Consider the following 17,994-nt stretch of genomic DNA (forward strand, 5'->3'; position numbering starts at 1 on the left):
GCGTTTGTTGTGGCACAACACGTGTAAAGGCCGAAGGAAAATACACTCATGTCAGCATTTAAAAAAAACCAAACAACAACATTTAGGCAAGAGTGCTTACGGTTAGGCTGCAGGCCTGCCTTATCCCACCGCGTCTGCATTGCCCAAGGCTCACAGCAGAAGATGCCGAGGGAGGAGCAAGCCTCAATTACGTGCTGCAATTAGTAATCTATAATGATGTAAACACTGAATCACAATATGCATATGCAGAGCTGCTTATGTGCTTTATGATCTGCACACACACATAACACTGGGGTGCCTGACCAAACACACACGTTTGAACAAGCTAAATAATCAGAAAAGTGATTTGTGTAGTTTTCTATGGAGCTAATTATAATTTTACTAATAATTGAAGCTGCCACCAGTGAACCGCCTTCCCTCAGCACCACCCTTTAGCCTGTCACCTGCAGTTACTAATAACTGAAGCTGCCACCAGTGAACCGCCTTCCTTCAGCACCACCCTTTAGCCTGTCACCTGCACAGGGCAGTGGCGGAGGACGTGCCGCGCCAAGGAATGGGCCACAAACGAACCCGGAGCCTGGCCCACAACCTGCAGCTACCGGGAAAGGATCTTCTTCATGAACAGAACCAATTACATGCCCAGAGTGTAATCGGCATCTGCAAAGCACAGAGATGGCTTTGGCAATTCAACAGGCATCTCAAGCATATTTACGGCCGAACTATAGATGTTATTCTTCAAATAACAAACAGGCACCCATACTGACTTGGTCTAAAACAGTCTTACAACTTTCCCATCAGGTGAGAGCGGGGACTGAGTGAATTAGTGCAACTACGGGGGTACAAGAGCCAGAAAAATGCAGATAAAGCTCCAGCTTATGAATTGTCCATAATTATCACATTACTCACAAAACCTACACTGCATACAAATATGGGCTTACAGGAGGTGACATCAGTTCAGGGCTGAAGACAAGCTGACTTACATGGCACCCAGCACTAAACAGGTGATGGTAATGGACAGAAAACAGCAATAAGTAATAAAGCTTACTGATTTTACTAAAATCAGAAAGTAAGAATTCATTTTTCCTTGTTTTTCTCAACTTGGGAAACAGAGAGAGGATTCATTCAAAAGAAAATTTCCAACCTATTCACATTACTAATGCAAAATGAACCAAGCCTCTATAGAAAAACTGCTTTTTTTCCTGTTTCAGTGGAAAAAAAATTTGGAGCTTTGATTTTTCAGTCTGAAAAGGGTAAAGAAAGAAATAACACTTTCAATTCTAACATAACGTTAATTATTTCAGGACTAATCTTTTCTAACATACAGAAATTAGTTCAGTATTACTAACTACATTAAAGCCAAATTAATTCAGCTATAAAACATGCATAGTTTATGTGATCTGTTTAAAAAAAAAAATGAGGGGCACAGACACAGCATTTTCTTTTAGCCTCCGTAACAAAACAGTATTTGATTAAGGAGTAAAGAGGGGAAAGGAATGCTGGAAAATAATACCATTTATCACCTAATACTTATTCAAAGCCGTAAGTCAGTACAGAACATACTATTCCCTAGAAATATTTTTCATTTAACCTTGGATTCAAGCATAATTGTTGCTCCACAAAACACATAATTTAAACAAGGGAAAAAAAAAAATCGACCTACTTGGATTTCTTTATATTCCACAGCTTAACTGCATTCCAGTCTGTCACATGCCCAGTTCCAACTATTTTCCCCACTTTAAGTTCCTTTTAGAAAGAAATGTTGAAAAACATGAAACCACTTTTTTTAAGAATAAGGCTTCCAAACATTTTGAAACATTTAATCTTTTATTAATTGACATTCTCACATAAACTGAATAGATATAATCCTCTCAGGGTCGCTCCTATTAAAGGGTAGAAAAAACACCTTGTTGGAGGGAGCCTTTATTACACAGAATTAACTTGTGATGAGTCATGTCAGATATGAGCCATAACTTACTCTTAATGCCTGAAAGCTCCTTTACAAAATTTTTGTAAGGGGTATGGCAACAAGTTAGAAAAAAGTTCACGCTCTTATTCATGGTTTTACTCACAGAACTCTTTCTGATGTCCCCTGACAGCAAAGATTCTTTGTTTGCCATAGTAAAGAAGAACAGTTTATCTAAAGAATAGAAGGAAACCTGTCAATAATTTACATATCCACATATTTTCTTTAGTAAATTGAACTTGGAACTAGTGTATTAATTTAAAATTGTTTAAAATTTCCCCAAAGGACAAGTAAGTGATTTTATTCTCTAGTACCATGCAGCATAAATAAGATTTCTAGTCCTTGGGATTTCCTTCTTAACCTGATAGATCACAGCTGTTTAATGGATTAGTACAATGTATTTTATTATTCTTCATACTGAATACTATGGCAGAGCAAGGTTAAAGGAAAGTCTTGTTTTACACACGTATTACAGAAAGATGTACAGACATTCAGTTTATACTTAAATGTGTTAACATCCCAAGACTGCTAGATTAATTTAAAGATCAGGAGAAAAAGAAGACTGCCATGGCAATTTTTTTCTCACTGGAGAAGACAGACGACAGAATGCACACTTGGATATCGTTTCAGAGTCACTACATTGCAGGCATAAGAATGGTTTTTCACATTCTTCACACTGGTGTAAGTATATAAAAAAAGGCATTTCAGTTAATCATCTGTGACAGATATGAATGATTTCACTCATGACGGTACAGCTCTATATAGACACATACATCTAGGCCTGATTTTTGAGACGCACTGAGTGCATATAGCTGTTGTAAACTTAGAGACAGAGATAGTGCTGCTCAAAATTCATTCCTGTGATGAATGGTCTGGAGGTTTTTTTTTTTTCCTGAATAAAAATATACTTTATGTGAACTCTGATTTTTTTTTTTTTTTTCTTTTCCAACTAACACAGTGCCACACTTTACTTTTTTGGGTGGCTTGATGGGTATTCAGTTTTTAGCTGTTCCGTCTTGGGGATAACCAATAGGTGGTTTGAGGCTTTTTCTGTTTACTTTTTTTTTTTTTTTTTCACCTGACCATTATCTCACTAAAGGAGACATGTAGAAAGAAAAAATTTAAAAAGAAAGGAAGATTGATACATAAAAAGAATTTTAGATGAAATATTAACCCACCGTAGTCAGCACAGAAGTTTTCTGCTGACTACACGCATACTGAGGAAGTTTAATCCACTTCTATCAGAGTCAGCATAACACTGGTTCATTCCCAATTCACTACTTGTGAAACTATGTACCAAAAGTTTGAGACATTTTTCTAATTGTTTGGTATGCTTTAAGTATTGCTAAAATGCACCAAAAAAACCCATTTACTGTACCTATTTTAAACACATTCTCAAATTTCTGTTAATTGATACTTTTAGGAATGTACACATTTTCTCTATCAAATTTAATAGCTTAAAAAGCTGAACACTGCTTTTTAATACCTTCTATGCAACAAGAAAGTCTGATAATAATATTATATAAATAATTTTTAAAAGTTAGTTCTTTTTAATGTAGTTTCACTTAATGGTTATTGACAAGGAGAAAAAATACACAAAACATCTTGCAAATCCCCTACCAACACAATTGAGGCACTGTAACAACAAGCATGTTTCAATAGCATTAAGCTTGTTAATGTTCTTCTTTCCTAACATCTATTTATAATTCACGTTTTAGAAGTCAGAATACATACAGTCTCAGCTTTAACAAGACACTCCTCAGAATTCATAAAAGCTGATTTATGTCCAGGAGCACATCAATATTACCTGCCTTGGTTTAGTAATACTCCCAGATAAACTGCCAATTACTCTACAGAAGCATCAGGTGGAGAAAACCAAATTATGTTTATTTTTAAATGTACACATATGTGGCTATGTTTTCTAAAAACAAAAATGCATCTGTATATGAAAACTGGTGTCCTTAACCAAAGTCAATTTAAGAAAATAACTGTTATTACTACATCCCACTTCCAAAAAAAGATTTGACAATCTTTGCAAATAGAGAACAAACACAATCAATTTGTGTTTGCAGCCTAGAAAATCTGACAGCTTTCCTTTAACCCTGAAATTTTCTTTCTGAATAAAGGATGAGGTGTGGTTAAAAAACAAAAAGTCAAAAAGTGATAGAACCTGAGCAATTTTTGAGCCTCTTGCTTTTCTGATGTCTGTCACTGAAGGAATATGATCCATCTTTTCAATATTCCACAATATCAAAGTAAAATCCTGAGAAAAAATGCAATTATTTTTATATATTTGCACATTACCAGAAGAGTGATTTACATCATTTCTGTAAGGATGAAATCTCATTTCATCAGATGAGCCTTCTCAATAAACTCCCTCATATTTAGGTATCCTGTCTTTGGAAACAATCTTGAGCAATCCTAAACTGCCTGCACATTTTAAAATAACCAAAAATAAACATACTTATCAAATTATTTTAAATATTTTCTGTAATTACTTGAGGTAAATACTGATTACAACTTATCACTTTTATGAGTAATTCCACTATTGTTAAATTTCACACACAAAAAAAGCTGAAAACAGGGGATGAAATCTTCACATCCACTTATAAATTAGCTCCTGAAACCACGTCAGGAACTACTGATTACCTTTGATGCTGAAAGAATCCATTGGTTGTTTTTGCTAATCCCAACATCCATCACCCAGTCCCAATGACCCTACAGTAAAGCAAAAAGTAACTATAACATGAGGGAAAACATTTATTATTATTTAAAAAAACAAACCCAACTATTTGTACCATGAATCCATTTTGAAATGCAGTGAGAAAATTCTTATACAGATTGCCTCACGTCCAGTCAAGGAAAAACGTTCATACTTTCCGACCTACACCTGAAAACAGGGCTGTGACCATCTCTGGGAAGCAGACCACCAGCTGTAGCACTCAGAAGAATGACAGCTACACAGTTATCATGGGTTTAAGCTCCATTTAGGCATAGGTCTTTTCTATTTTTAGAGAGTTTAATAAAGAATTGTAAAGAGAGAGTTGACTTCTAACACTCATTACCTATACAATCTTGAGGCTGTTTATCATGCAACAATGGAGAGAAGAGCTATGAGAACATACAGCAGCCTCCTCCCATTGTAAGGGAAGGAAACAAGTCCTGAAAGCAGGCCAGGTGAAGCAGCTGTATCGGATATCCTCGTTCTGACAACACCAGCACAGCTGATGTGAGGTTAAAAGCACTGAGTTGGCATAAGAACAGAAACAGGTTAAAATCTAACATGAATTATTTACTCCAGCTAGGGAGGTGATTCAACATGAATGATATTAACAGATAAAATTCTTAGAGTTTAGGAAGACATGGTGTCATTTTGATAGACAAGTGCCACACCTGAGAAATACAATAAAAAGACGAATATACATTTTTCCAGCACAGAGAAATAGTCTCTTTATGCATACATACAACATGTTTTTTATATCAAAATCTTTAAAAGGTGTTTTTAAATTTAGTTATGAGCCCAGAATGCAACTGCACCAAGGCAGGGATTCTAAACTGGAATTCTCCATAGTTACAAAGATATTAGCATTTAAACAGATACCTTCTTTTTTATTGGAAACTGAGTTACTTACAGTGATTGCTGTGAACTAGGAAATTTGCAGTACCTGTATTATTCAAAGCACCGATGCTGCTGGAGAATAGGTACTGTTACTGCTCAAAAGGTTTAATCAATACGTAAGCTTACATTTAAGATAACGGGTGTGAGGCACAGGCTTATGAGTTCTCCTACATGAAGATGCCATCTTGAATGTGGCAGCAGTTGAAAGCTATTTTTAAGCCCAAGATTTTGAAGGGAAGTGGTCTTGTCTGAGATCTTCCAGGTGGGTTTGTTCATGAGTGTTTTAACTAAGCCTTGAATAGCATATGCAGTAAGTAAAAAATCCATTAAAATGATATTTTCATAAGACAGGAAAGAGCCAAGGTTGCAAATCTGAACTCTGACATTGTCTGACTTCTATGAAATTAATATTTGCAAAATCCAGGCACATAACTTTATGAATACTGTTAATCCTTTTCTTTGACCCATGTCTGATCATTAGTTCAAGTCTTGCAGCTTGTTTCCACAAAAATAAGAAATGAATGAAAGGTATCGTAATATAATATGGTATGTCTGCAAAAAATAAAGTCATGATGGCACACAAAAACCCTAATGAGAGTTGGACTTTTAAAAAACTTTATGCAGTTATTACTTACTGCCTCAAATTTTAGGTAGTATTGCCATGGATATGGCAGAAAAGAGGAGGCCTATTCCTCTAAGCAGGGATAGGTAAATACTGAATAGCTACCTCTTTTACAGAATCATCCATCCTAAAAAGTGCTGTAACTTGTTGGACCACATCCCCATCACTATACACAGTAATGTAAACTTAATATCTGCACTATCCAGGCTCTTGTTACTTCCTGGAAGAAACTCTCTCCTAAAACATACATCCAACTCCATCCAATGTAATCCTTAAATGAGCTTGTTCATAAAAAGAGAAATGTAATAGCTTATTAACAACTGACTTGACAAGCGCAATGTCCTTGTAGCTAATTGTATAAGAATATAGTGTCCTAGGAAATTAAATCACACAAATACAGGACATATTCCTGCCTGTATCTAAAAAGGATGGGCAAGGCTATTTGTCAGATAATGAAATACACAATGCTTTTAAACCAGCAATACATTTTACACCTTCCCATCAAACTAGTGACCAAATAAGAGCTCCGTACCTTTAAGCTTAGCTTTTTATAGGCTGCATCTGTATCCCATATAGCTACAGTTTTGTCATATCCACCAGACACAACAAGTGATGCTGAAATGTAAAATCAGAATACATTTTATCTTTGCTTTATCATACAGGCAACTAAAAGAGGCTCCTTCTAGTGAGTCAGACTTCATTAAAAAAATTAAATAATGAGCTATTAGTCATGTCTTAACAAGATCATAGAAGTTCCTTTCGGCTACTTGTTGTCAATGTTCTTAATTTTGTTAATACATAAATTTAGCAAACATACAACTGGCTGGAAAAAACACACATGCAAATTTTGTTGACTTGGAAAATTAATGAGATACCCTGTTTAAAAATTAAAATATAGAGACTACTTTCAGAATTGTTAGGTCAACTGTGAATAAAAACAAAAAAGTAGAGTTCAGTGTGGAAAGCATGCTTTCAGATTCCAGTATTCACAGACCTATTTGCATTTGCATGTCTTCAAGCCACAGATTCATTTTTCCCCACAGAGTTGCTATTTATTTATTTGAGTTGCCTCACGCAGAAGGCACTCTTTGGGTATAACTGCAGATTAACCTGCTGACAGCAGTTCAGGAGTCATCTTTACTGCAGTATTCAGATGTGAAGTTGCAAAAGAAAATGGCCAATTAGATCACAATGTACAGAAATTCATATTAGTCCTTCCCAGCAAAGAGAAGCTGCTTCAGGGCAGTAGCACTTTGCAGTAACACTAATTTCATGCTGTTCATGAAGTTTTTCAGAAGTACATTACTAGCATATGTTGTTTGGGCTGAGAAGTAACATTACTTTTGTGGGTACTAACAAACACATACACATTTCCCTAATTATTACAGGCCAGTAGAGTATTTACTGAATGTGTTTTTTCAAATAACTAATGTTATGAGAATATCTGCAAGTGCTAAGTTAATCTTCTAACATAGAATTGTGCTTTCACTTTATTATGATCCTTTTATTATACCTCTTGATGGTTATATCAATTAAGCAGGTGTTCCAATTGCCTGGTTAAGACAGAACACAGACCATCAACTTCAATTTACTTATTTACAGGGACATCATTTTCTCACAACTAAATCTTAGAAATTATGAATTAATTACCTATATGATGAGAGGGGTCACTTGTGCTTTATCTGAGATGTCCTATATATAGATATTGAGATAAATCATGGACTAGTATTAAGATAACTCACCATCTTGACTAAAAAGGCAGGAACTAACAGAACCCTCATGTCCTTGGTTCAAGCAAACGGGTTCAGGACACTGAAATTCTCCTGTCTTTATATCCCATATTTTTAAGCTTCTGTCCCAGGATGCTGTGCACAAGTAACGACCATCAGAGGTAAAGCAACAATCTGAGATAGCATTGCTGTGTCCCCTGAAACACAGATGAAAAACACAGGAAGAGTGAGCTTTTGTAACCATTACAAATCTCTCGAAGAGCCTCCCGCAACATTGAGCACTTTGTCTCTATTCAGTAAAGCATCAGAAGCATATTCTGAATTTCAACCACATGGACAGTTCTGTAAAGTCTCTGGAGCTGCTTATAACCTCACAGCCAGCACGGGCTTCAGTCCCTTATAGAAATAGGTAATTTTGCAGGATTGAACCCTAGCTGTTAAGTGACAAGTGACCCGCTATTTTTTTTTTTGTTCAGCAGCTACAACACACCACATTTTACTAAATTACAAAAAAAAGCCACCCATTTTTCATTAAATAAATAACACGCATCTATCCCTACATGTAAATTTCAACTCAAACATTCAGAGGAAAAACACTAAAGATTCAACAATTCAGATTAAAGTCTAATTTTAGAAGCAGTGATACCCATCAGAAAAGAAATCTGGATGTTCCCGAACTGGGTGAGGACTCTAGTGCTTCCTGAAATCTGCAGTGGGGAAAGGATTATGAGCATTTCTTACAGGAAACAATGCTGTAGTCACTGCAATTTAACAGAAACATTACAATGTTCCAGATTGAATTTCCCATCCAAAGTAATTCTTAATCTCTCAAAGACAATTTTATTACAGTGTTTAAAGGCAGACTCTCTCTCTTATTATTGTTTTAAGAATTCAAAGTTAAATTGGTTGAGTTTATTTAAAGCCATTTATATTTTTAACAGTTGATTTCACATCTCTATTGTTGCATACTTCCTTCTTAAAATTATAACAATATCCCACATTGACATAATGTTTTCACTGTATTACTGCCTTCAGTGAGAGACATAAGAGTTCAGCGTGTGAAGGCTCAGGAGATCACACGGAGCAAGGCTTCTGGCACAGGGCGTGACCTTCTCCAAAAGCATATAAAGAAAAATCATCTGGAAAAACAATCTCTGCACTCAGAGAGTGGCCACAATTGGTTCACGATGAAAATGAAAGTACACCCTGAACTGGGCTCCACAGCCTCTGTCCTGATTCCAGTCCTATTTCATACTTCCATTAACAATGCAGCTAAGGAGATAAAAAGTACTGGGTCCACAGTTATACGAGGGATAAGATTAAAATTCAAAATTACCTTCACAAATTAAAGAAATTATCAAGAAGATACAAGGGCTGTAACAGTCTCTATAGGAAACAATGCTGTAGAAGTGTAGAATGTTTGTAGAAGTGTTACAGTGTTTAATTGATTATCTAATACACGTGCTGCCCGATCAGGTCAATTTTGTCAAGTCTGACCTTCTGTAGTAACATACAAATAAACAACTGCACAGATAAGGGGAGGGAAAAATGGACTACATCACAGTTCTGCAAAAAAAAAAAAGGATGCAACAAACACTGACTCCTCTCCACCATCATGCTGTCAAAAAAAAAGCAAATCTCATCATCCCAGCATGTATGAACAGAGGCACACCAACAGAGAAGCATGTAAGAATAATTCGTTTCTATTTTTTCAGTTTACAGGGAATACTGTTTACATTATGGGGCCATATAAGTCAAGAAAAATGTGGGCCAACTGGAACAATCTCAGAGATCAACAAGAAAAATGATCAGTAAAGTAGGAAATAATAATTAAATATTAAATTAATAAGGCTGGTTTGATCTACTGGAAAGATTATTCTGAAGGTATAATAGAAGTTCTTGGATATATATAAAAACATAGATGAAAACAAGGGAATAATCTGATCTCCATTCTGAAGTGGATCTAAACAGAAACATGTGAGCTTAAGCTGCAGCTTAAAATTGTTTGGAAGTCTATAAGGTCTTCACTGGAGCTCTTGAGGGGCTGAGTAGAACATGCTGTGGCTGCTTTGAGGCCCACAAATTTTATGAAGGGCTAAGGTGATCTGGGTGCAGTGCAAAACCTAATTATCACAAAATATTCTGTAAGAACTCATGATTAATTATCAATTCCCAATATCTAGACATATTTTCTTCTTTTCCTCTGTTATTATTTTTGCTTCACTCCATAATGTTTTTAAAGACTTCACTATTCTAAGTAATATTTTATCTTCTCATTTGTCAATGATTATACATTTTTCCTAATTAACAGCCATTAGAAGTTTACACTGCAGTACCTTACTGCATATGCTATCTTCTGCTTCTACATATACCCAAGAACCCAGAAGCTCTAAAAAAATAGCACTAGAAATGCTTACAGTCATCAAAATACAATTTTTCAATTATTTACAGGAGGAAGCTTGAGTGGACGATTTTATTAATACTTTTTACATATGTAATTTCTTTGCATGTTACTTTATTTAGTTCAAAAATTATTGTTCCTTTTCTCTAGTACAAATCTTAGCATAAATCTCATTGATAATTGTAAAAGTTGCAAATAATGTTGTGTATAATTAACTATAGTATTGTTTCTTACTCATTGATTGTAATTGAGGTGGATCGTGTTCTCAGATCCCATAGTTTTATGGTCTTATCATATGATACTGAAGTCACTCTTTGGTTATCAGGGTCAAAACAACATCTTGTGATTGTACTTTTGTGATGACCTATAAAAAAACCATCAAGTGAGACTATTAGTTATTTTGAATAATTACATCTGGATCTCAGAACACAGGTCTGAAAGGCAGAACTACCTATGGCATCTATGTGTCAGTCTACTTCCAAACCACTGTTATTTCAGAATCACTATTTCACTGTCTGGGACACCTCCTCATTTGTCTCTCAATGAAAAAGAGGAGAGGCCTTATAGTTACAGAAGAGAGTGCGAAATAGGAACCTGTACCCAGGCACTCAACACATACGGTTAATGTAAATTCACAAGCTGCCCTGTAGTAACTTATTTCTCTGCTCCATTCCTGAAAATAAGTCCAGAAGCATGACCCCATAATGCCAATGACAGTTAACTACTCAGACTCTTAGGAAGCACTTAGTAATTATACCCTAAGAATGCAAATTGCTTTATTAAAATAATGTAAACAAAATATGTCCTGATAGCGTCGCCTAACAGAGACAGTTCTAATGAAGCTATTAGGATCCGTTTGTTGCACTTTTTATTTTTAAACTCAGATGATTTTACAATCAGGCTCTGATTCACAGCAGCACATTAACCATATGCTAATTTAACATTTGTAAGACTGCTCATGTATTTAGAAGCTGATTCTGCAGGAATGGCAAACTCCCTGACCTGCAGTCCTGAGTGGAAGCTTCATGGGATGGAGGTCTCACTACTGAAATTACTTTCAAAGGTAATTATGCTTCAAAAAAGAATCAGTTGGTCTAATTTTGGCCCATTATCTCATTTCTGTAAGCCTATTCTGAAAAATACTGGGTTTAATGTCTGACAGGTAAGTTTCTTATGCCTTTCTCAAGTAAGGCAATTTGAACTGAACTGAACTGATAAATTTTCTCAATTTTTTATAAGAAATAAAAAAATTCAAGAGCTGCATAAACAAGATGTAAAAGTTCTAAGTCTTACCTTGGATATGTGCCACTATGGTTGCACTTATTGCATCAAGGACACATATGGTATTTTCTCTGTCTGAAGCAGATACCACATATCTGCCATCACAAGAAATATTACATGAAGTTACAATGCCTTCATGTTCAACTGTCCACTAAAGAGAAAATAAAAGGTTTTAGAAACATGCTTGAGGTTTACAGAGAGTTTCACAGCAGACACTCTGTAACACGTAACCAGGTTCAGAAAGAAGGCTTTTGATACTATTTTGTTTTGGTGGAAGCTGATACATGTCTTTATATTCAATTTTTCTATTTTCGCATTAGCAGTAAACTAAAAATCAGACAAGGCTGCTCAAATCCTAAAATGTTAATTTAATCAACCTAAAATGTATGTTCTGAGACAGGTGATTATCATCATACCCATTTGTGTCTGAAATAACTCATCAAAAGACTTACCCAGGATCAAGCAATTATCATAACCAAAACTAGGACTAGAAACCAAGCCTACCTACCATAACTACATTGTATTGTGCTAACAAAGAACGTTTATTTTCTTATTTATCAATAGCAAAGCAATGAATCTGAATTTTACAGTGGTGCCTTCTGCAAGATGCATTCCAAAGGATACATACAAGCATTTTTCCTGTTTCCATATCCCAAGCCTTGACAGTGTGATCATATGACGATGTTACCACTCTAAAAATGTTAACAAAAACAGCAATCAAACTTTTCACTTAAAAGAAGGCATTTAAAAAATAAATTACAACATTTAGTTCTGACAATTATTTGACATCCTCAAACCCACTAATTCAAAATAATTTTAAAGGCTACAGCAACAATTATTGCATAGCTTAGTTGAAAAATGATTACTTATATTTCAAAAATAAACTATAATAAAAATGTCACGTATGTAATCTTCAGTGCAAGCAGTCAACTCAATTTCATTTAATCCATTACAAGATATTTAATTATTTCCAGTGTTAGAATAATTTTAAAGCCATTATGATGTCTTTTCTTTAGTGAACGTGAAGGGTTCTTGTCAATAGGGTTTTTTGGATTTTCAGCAGTTGCATTGCTGGGTAACCCTCTTCCACAAACGCTGCTCTGCGCAAACACAATGCCACATTAGACAACAAAGCTATTCAATAAAGTTTACTAAAACTGGCAGGATTCCATTAAGTGGGAGGTAAAAATATCTCCCTCAAAAGTTTTATTAAAATATTCCCAAATATCTAAAGTAATATTTATATTGAATGTCACTGGATATAACAACAGAATTTAGTTACCATTGTGGCTTTTTATTTCTATAAATTTCATAAACTGTCACTTTATAAACATTTTGCCCAATAAACTCGATGTATTAACATTCTAACAACTAAAAATATAACTATATTATTAAAATATTTTTATTTTTTCCATATGTGTATATTTCTTGCCACAAACACAATCTCTGCTCCTAAACGGAAAGACGTAACACAAAAGACTACGTGAGGTTTATGAACTGGTAGAATTTTTTATTGGAAAGTCATTTCCAAGGCTGTACACAATGGTATTTTGCTCACTGTTTAGCAAGTTTCAAAAATATACACAATTGCTATAAGCAGTGTAGCACGTGTAATATTCAGTGATCAAAAAACTAACCAGTCAACTCTACAATCTGATAAAAAATGATTTAAACTATGACTTAATGATAAAATATGCCACGAAAAGTACTGCTGGAGGCACCGCATGACCTACTCAACTGAATTTAATATATGCTACAGCTGTTTTAATTATTACATCCACAGATTGACACTGGATTAAGATGCATTTCTTCTTTAATTGACAAGACAGGCTTAATGGAAAGGCTATGAAATATTAATAAGCAATACAGACAGAAAAGAACTTTCACGAAGGTATAAATCTCACTAACAGATGAACCCCTGACCCTTGGCTAATTCAATGTTGTTCTTTTATACAAGTAATATATATTTATATACCCCTTTCAGATCATATGGCAAAGATAGACTTCCAGACCCATATAACTCAAAAAACAGTATTAGACCAGTCCTTTGCTCTAAAAGAGGCTATAATCAGACTTCCAATACGCATTTAAGACAATAAAAAGATTCCTGTTTAATTCAGCAGATGTTATATGCAAAACAGAAAAGTATTTAAGAGCTCCCGTACAAATTGTAGGTGAGAACAAAGTGAGATTGACGGTAGTGCATGTGATTGAAGGAGTCTGGCAGTAACCAGTCTGCTAGCAGACTATGGACAGCATAAATGAAAGTGCAAGAATGGAGAGAAGTAGGAGTGTATGGAGGAAGGGAGACGTAAGACAAAATTGTAACAGAATGACTTACCATGGAGCACAAAACTAAGCAAAATAAGTTTGACTTTGATGCAGTAGAAGTCAGGAAACTATAGGAAGGACTGAAAAAAGTAACTTATTTGTTCTAAATTTTGTACTAGGTATTTCCACATGCACTGAAATTGAACCTTGAAATGGCAAAAACCATAATTTTTTTTTAAATAAATAAATTAAGATAGAAAATGGTCACCTTCTGTCATCAGGAGTCAAGTTGCACTCGGAAATTGGGGCGGTGTGTTCTTCTTCAAAAACTTGAATAGGAAAACCTTTCTCAACATCCTTGAATAAATCCAAATGAGTTTGATTAGGAAGTGCTCTGCTAAATTATAAAAAAATACAATGCGTCGCAAAGTAAGGGAAAACAAAACTTGTTCAATCAGTAAAGTTAGTCTTACTTTAGTTATTCGCACAGTCTCAGACCCTCTATTCCTTCTTTTCAAGACTGACTGAAACAGAGCTCTTCACCTATCACACCCAAACTCATATTTTCCTTCCCACCACAATAGTTTTCACCAGAAATTTACCGAAAATAGTTCTCATTAGACTCTCACAACCATGCTATACCTAAATCCTGGCAAGTCTTTCTATTTAAACTAAAATATTGCTTTCCATTTTCATTCAGATAGTTAAAACTCACACTCTCAAGACCTGCCATTCCTGTATCAATTATTGTAACATCATTTTCTTCATCTTCACAAATGGAGCCTCCTCTGCTTGTATCCACGAGCAATGCTCTTCCACAAATTTCCCCTTACTGTCTGCATTATGTCATTCAAATACAAAGCTCTTTGTCATTTATCCCCAGACATTATCTGCCTTCCTTTGCCACTCAATTGTTAGATTTTCTAAATGTATGAGTTCCCCCTTGCTGTCCTTCATGTTTTGAAGAAGTCATCTATAAATAACTGGAAATCTCTCTCATAATACAAAATCCCTCTTAAATTTCTGTTTTGTGATTCTTACAACAGCAATCAACAGCTTGCTGAAGTGCTGAGATGGCAACCTATTCTGCATTACTAGTTCATTTGTATTACTCCATCATCTTCTATACACTTAGTGTGTTTACACAGAGTTTAAGTGACTTCAGGAGGAGACCTTTTGTCATACGTGTATTATGTTCAAAGCATAGCGCAGTCCTAACGCATGAGTAAAGCCTTGAGGTTCTTCAGCAATGCAAACAAAAATATGAATAAAGTTTTACAAATGCATCACAGTGCCTGACTGTAAACATCAAAACAACAACAACAAAAAAAAAACACCCAGGACTGCTGACATGCAGAGTAACTCACAGGCCAGTCTCACACGATCAGTCATCATACCTTCATCTAGGTAAATAACCTTCTATTTCCATGACTAACCCAGTTATTTCAGTTTGAGTTTTGTTTGCCTATGTACCAAAATGTTTCAGAGTCAGTCTGGAAGCAGACAAACTCCCTTCACTGCATATGTGTTCTTTCATTTGTCTTCAATATGAGAATAAAATCTCCTCCCCTTTTTAACATCAACTGTCAAGTCTCAGATCTCGAGCTGCTTCCTTACAAGGACCTTCACTTGAAGGAGCTACCCTGCTAACTTGGCAGCTCTCGATAACACACAAAACTGGAGTGAAAGTAAATTTATTTTTCACTTTTTCACTTATTTTCTGAATGTGTCTCAATGCACTGAAAGCCTAACACCAGAATCATTAGACGTGTCTCTAAGACAGAAGAAAAAATAGATCAAAATTACCATATGTTCTTGTTCTATTTTTCTGAGTCAAAAAAACCTTGCAGTCACAACTGCTCTTCTAGACTTATCTAGCCTTTGTTTGCTGTGCACCCTATTAACCTTTGTTTTCCAAAAGATGCGTGGACTGTCAGTGAGGTAGTGCCAGTTCTCAAGAGGAACTTCAAATGCTTTCTCAGTACACTCAATCATTTGATATCTACTCTTTCAAAGGAAAAAAAGATAAAATGTCAGGGGTGGCCTAGCCCTTTGTGACCAAGTCCTCCGTAGTCTCCTGAATTCTAATTGCTTCAGCTGTTCCTGCAGAGGAAGAAATTAGGCTTGTCCAGACAAAATTAAGCTTATCAAACCAAGTGAATATAATCTTGCTATTGAAAAGTTCCCAGTACTTTGAGACAGATTCTGAAAAATAAGTATCACTCAGCAAGTGTTGAATAAATCTACCATAGATAAAAATTATTTGTATTTCTTAGGCAGATTAATCCTTCCACACTCAGGCAAGTGGCACATTACAGCCCTTCCAGCAAAAGCAACACTAACATATCTACTGTGCTTAAAAACATTAATGGATTATCTTCTTATTTTTGCATCTGGATTTCAGTTTACTTACATGTAAGACAACCGAATAACATTTCGCTATCCAGTTCTGAGTTCAGACAAAGCAGGGAAGTTTGGAACCGTCAATCTGACAGTTATTAAACTGTAAATGTCATGACTAACACAGTGAGATCCACTTATTTTTATTTCTCCTGTCCACAGTACTTGCCTAGAGATCTCCACATTTCTTTACCTGAGAACTGATCACTAAAAGATGGGACTCTTTTCATCCTAGACTTCCTGATCTCTTGGATCAAGCCGTCCACAGTTCTTAGATAACATAATGGTGCTCACCTGAACATTGCCTGTACTTTTTACACTTTTGGGGTTCAAATGGAGTACATTTGAAAAAAGGTTTGGATTATGGTAGAAACCTAGTACTGCACTGGTAAGAAGTCAAAACTTAAAATCCATTATAAAATTATTCCATCTGTATTTGTATCATATTAAGGCATTAGGATAACTCACCACCAATCAATTTGATTTTGAATCAAATCATGATTTTTTAATATATGCCAGATCTCAATGCCTGCAATCTATTTAGCACAGCTACATTGTCATTGGCTTGCATACAATTCAAGGGCTCACACAGTTATGTCTCCAAGCTATCTGTTAGACTAAATTTAGATTTGATCACCCACAATCTGTACAATTCCCCAGTTCAGATCTCACTGTTACTCTGCTCAGAGTCGCTGGAATTTTAGAGAAACCCCAGCTAACTACACAAAACTTGGAGCAGCAAGAAAATAAAAGGGTGCATATCAAGTTTAAATAAAAGGGAAAAGCAAGTGTTGATCAAGTATGAAAACACCATGGCCATGCTGATAACAACTGTGTGATCCCTACCTTCTTCTCCCCAAAGTCATACACATAAACAACTCAGAAAAAGGAACTTTGAGGAGAAAAGGAGTAAGCTTTGTTTATCAGCTTACAGTTTTAAAACATTAATAAACCAGAGCTCCGATTCAAGCTCATATGCTTACACAGGTCACCCTTTAATGTCAAAGAACATTTGAAGTATGAAATAGGAGGTTTACTATTTGTGACTGCAAAAACATTTACAGTTGCTGTCTTTGAACTTCAGTAAAATATCTTCAGAAAGCCCCTTGACGGTTCAATCTTCATGCCTGTATAACATTCCTTGTTTGATTTCAGCTTTATTTTTTTTAAATTGTCGTTGTTGCATTCATAACATACCCAGAGCTTCACTGTTCTATCATAAGAGCATGAAAGTATTTTTGTGTCCTCAAAGCAAAAATGGCAGGAGCTGACTGTATCACTGTGGCCTCTCAGAACTTTAAATTGGATCTGTAAAGGAAGAGAACGAAGTTTAGGAATATTTTTCATTGGAATTATTTTTGACAGCTTAGTCCACGAGGGGGAGTATGAAAGCAAGAGCTGGAGCAGAGTATTTAAAGTTCCACTTGTCTGAGAACATCCTTTCCTTGGTACTGGCTTGCAGCATATTTACCAAATCTGGTGAAGAAGGTTGATGGATGTGGATTTTACTTCTGTTTTTCTGGAGGGAAAGGAGGTTTGGTTTGGTTTCCCAATTCTTCCTCCTCTCATGAGTGTTATTTATCTCCACATCTCATGCAGGCTCTCTCGAGGCTTTCCAGCGCTTGTCCCCTCGATTCTGGCCCGAAGGGCAGCACATCAAGCTCTCAGGCAACACGTTTTAGCCAAGACCGTTACAAATGTTGTAAA

The 17,994-nt window shown here is 35.6% G+C and overlaps 1 protein-coding gene across 1 annotated transcript; it reads right to left on the bottom strand.

Annotated features, from left to right (window-relative positions):
* Positions 1–514: 514 nt before the first annotated feature.
* Positions 515–17,595, bottom strand: WDR88 (WD repeat domain 88; the record flags this gene model as incomplete). The annotated part of the gene is made up of 12 exons (XM_010086040.1): positions 515–657; positions 1,661–1,743; positions 2,550–2,639; positions 4,134–4,226; positions 4,613–4,681; positions 6,737–6,819; positions 7,947–8,131; positions 10,570–10,699; positions 11,629–11,767; positions 12,245–12,308; positions 14,156–14,244; positions 17,485–17,595. Coding segments are annotated over 12 exons (1,279 nt in total), but the record flags the coding sequence as incomplete, so codon positions are not given.
* Positions 17,596–17,994: the final 399 nt, after the last annotated feature.

The sequence above is a fragment of the Pterocles gutturalis genome, unplaced genomic scaffold, assembly GCF_000699245.1.
Source record: "Pterocles gutturalis isolate BGI_N339 unplaced genomic scaffold, ASM69924v1 scaffold43700, whole genome shotgun sequence".
NCBI classification, from domain to species: domain Eukaryota; kingdom Metazoa; phylum Chordata; class Aves; order Pterocliformes; family Pteroclidae; genus Pterocles; species Pterocles gutturalis.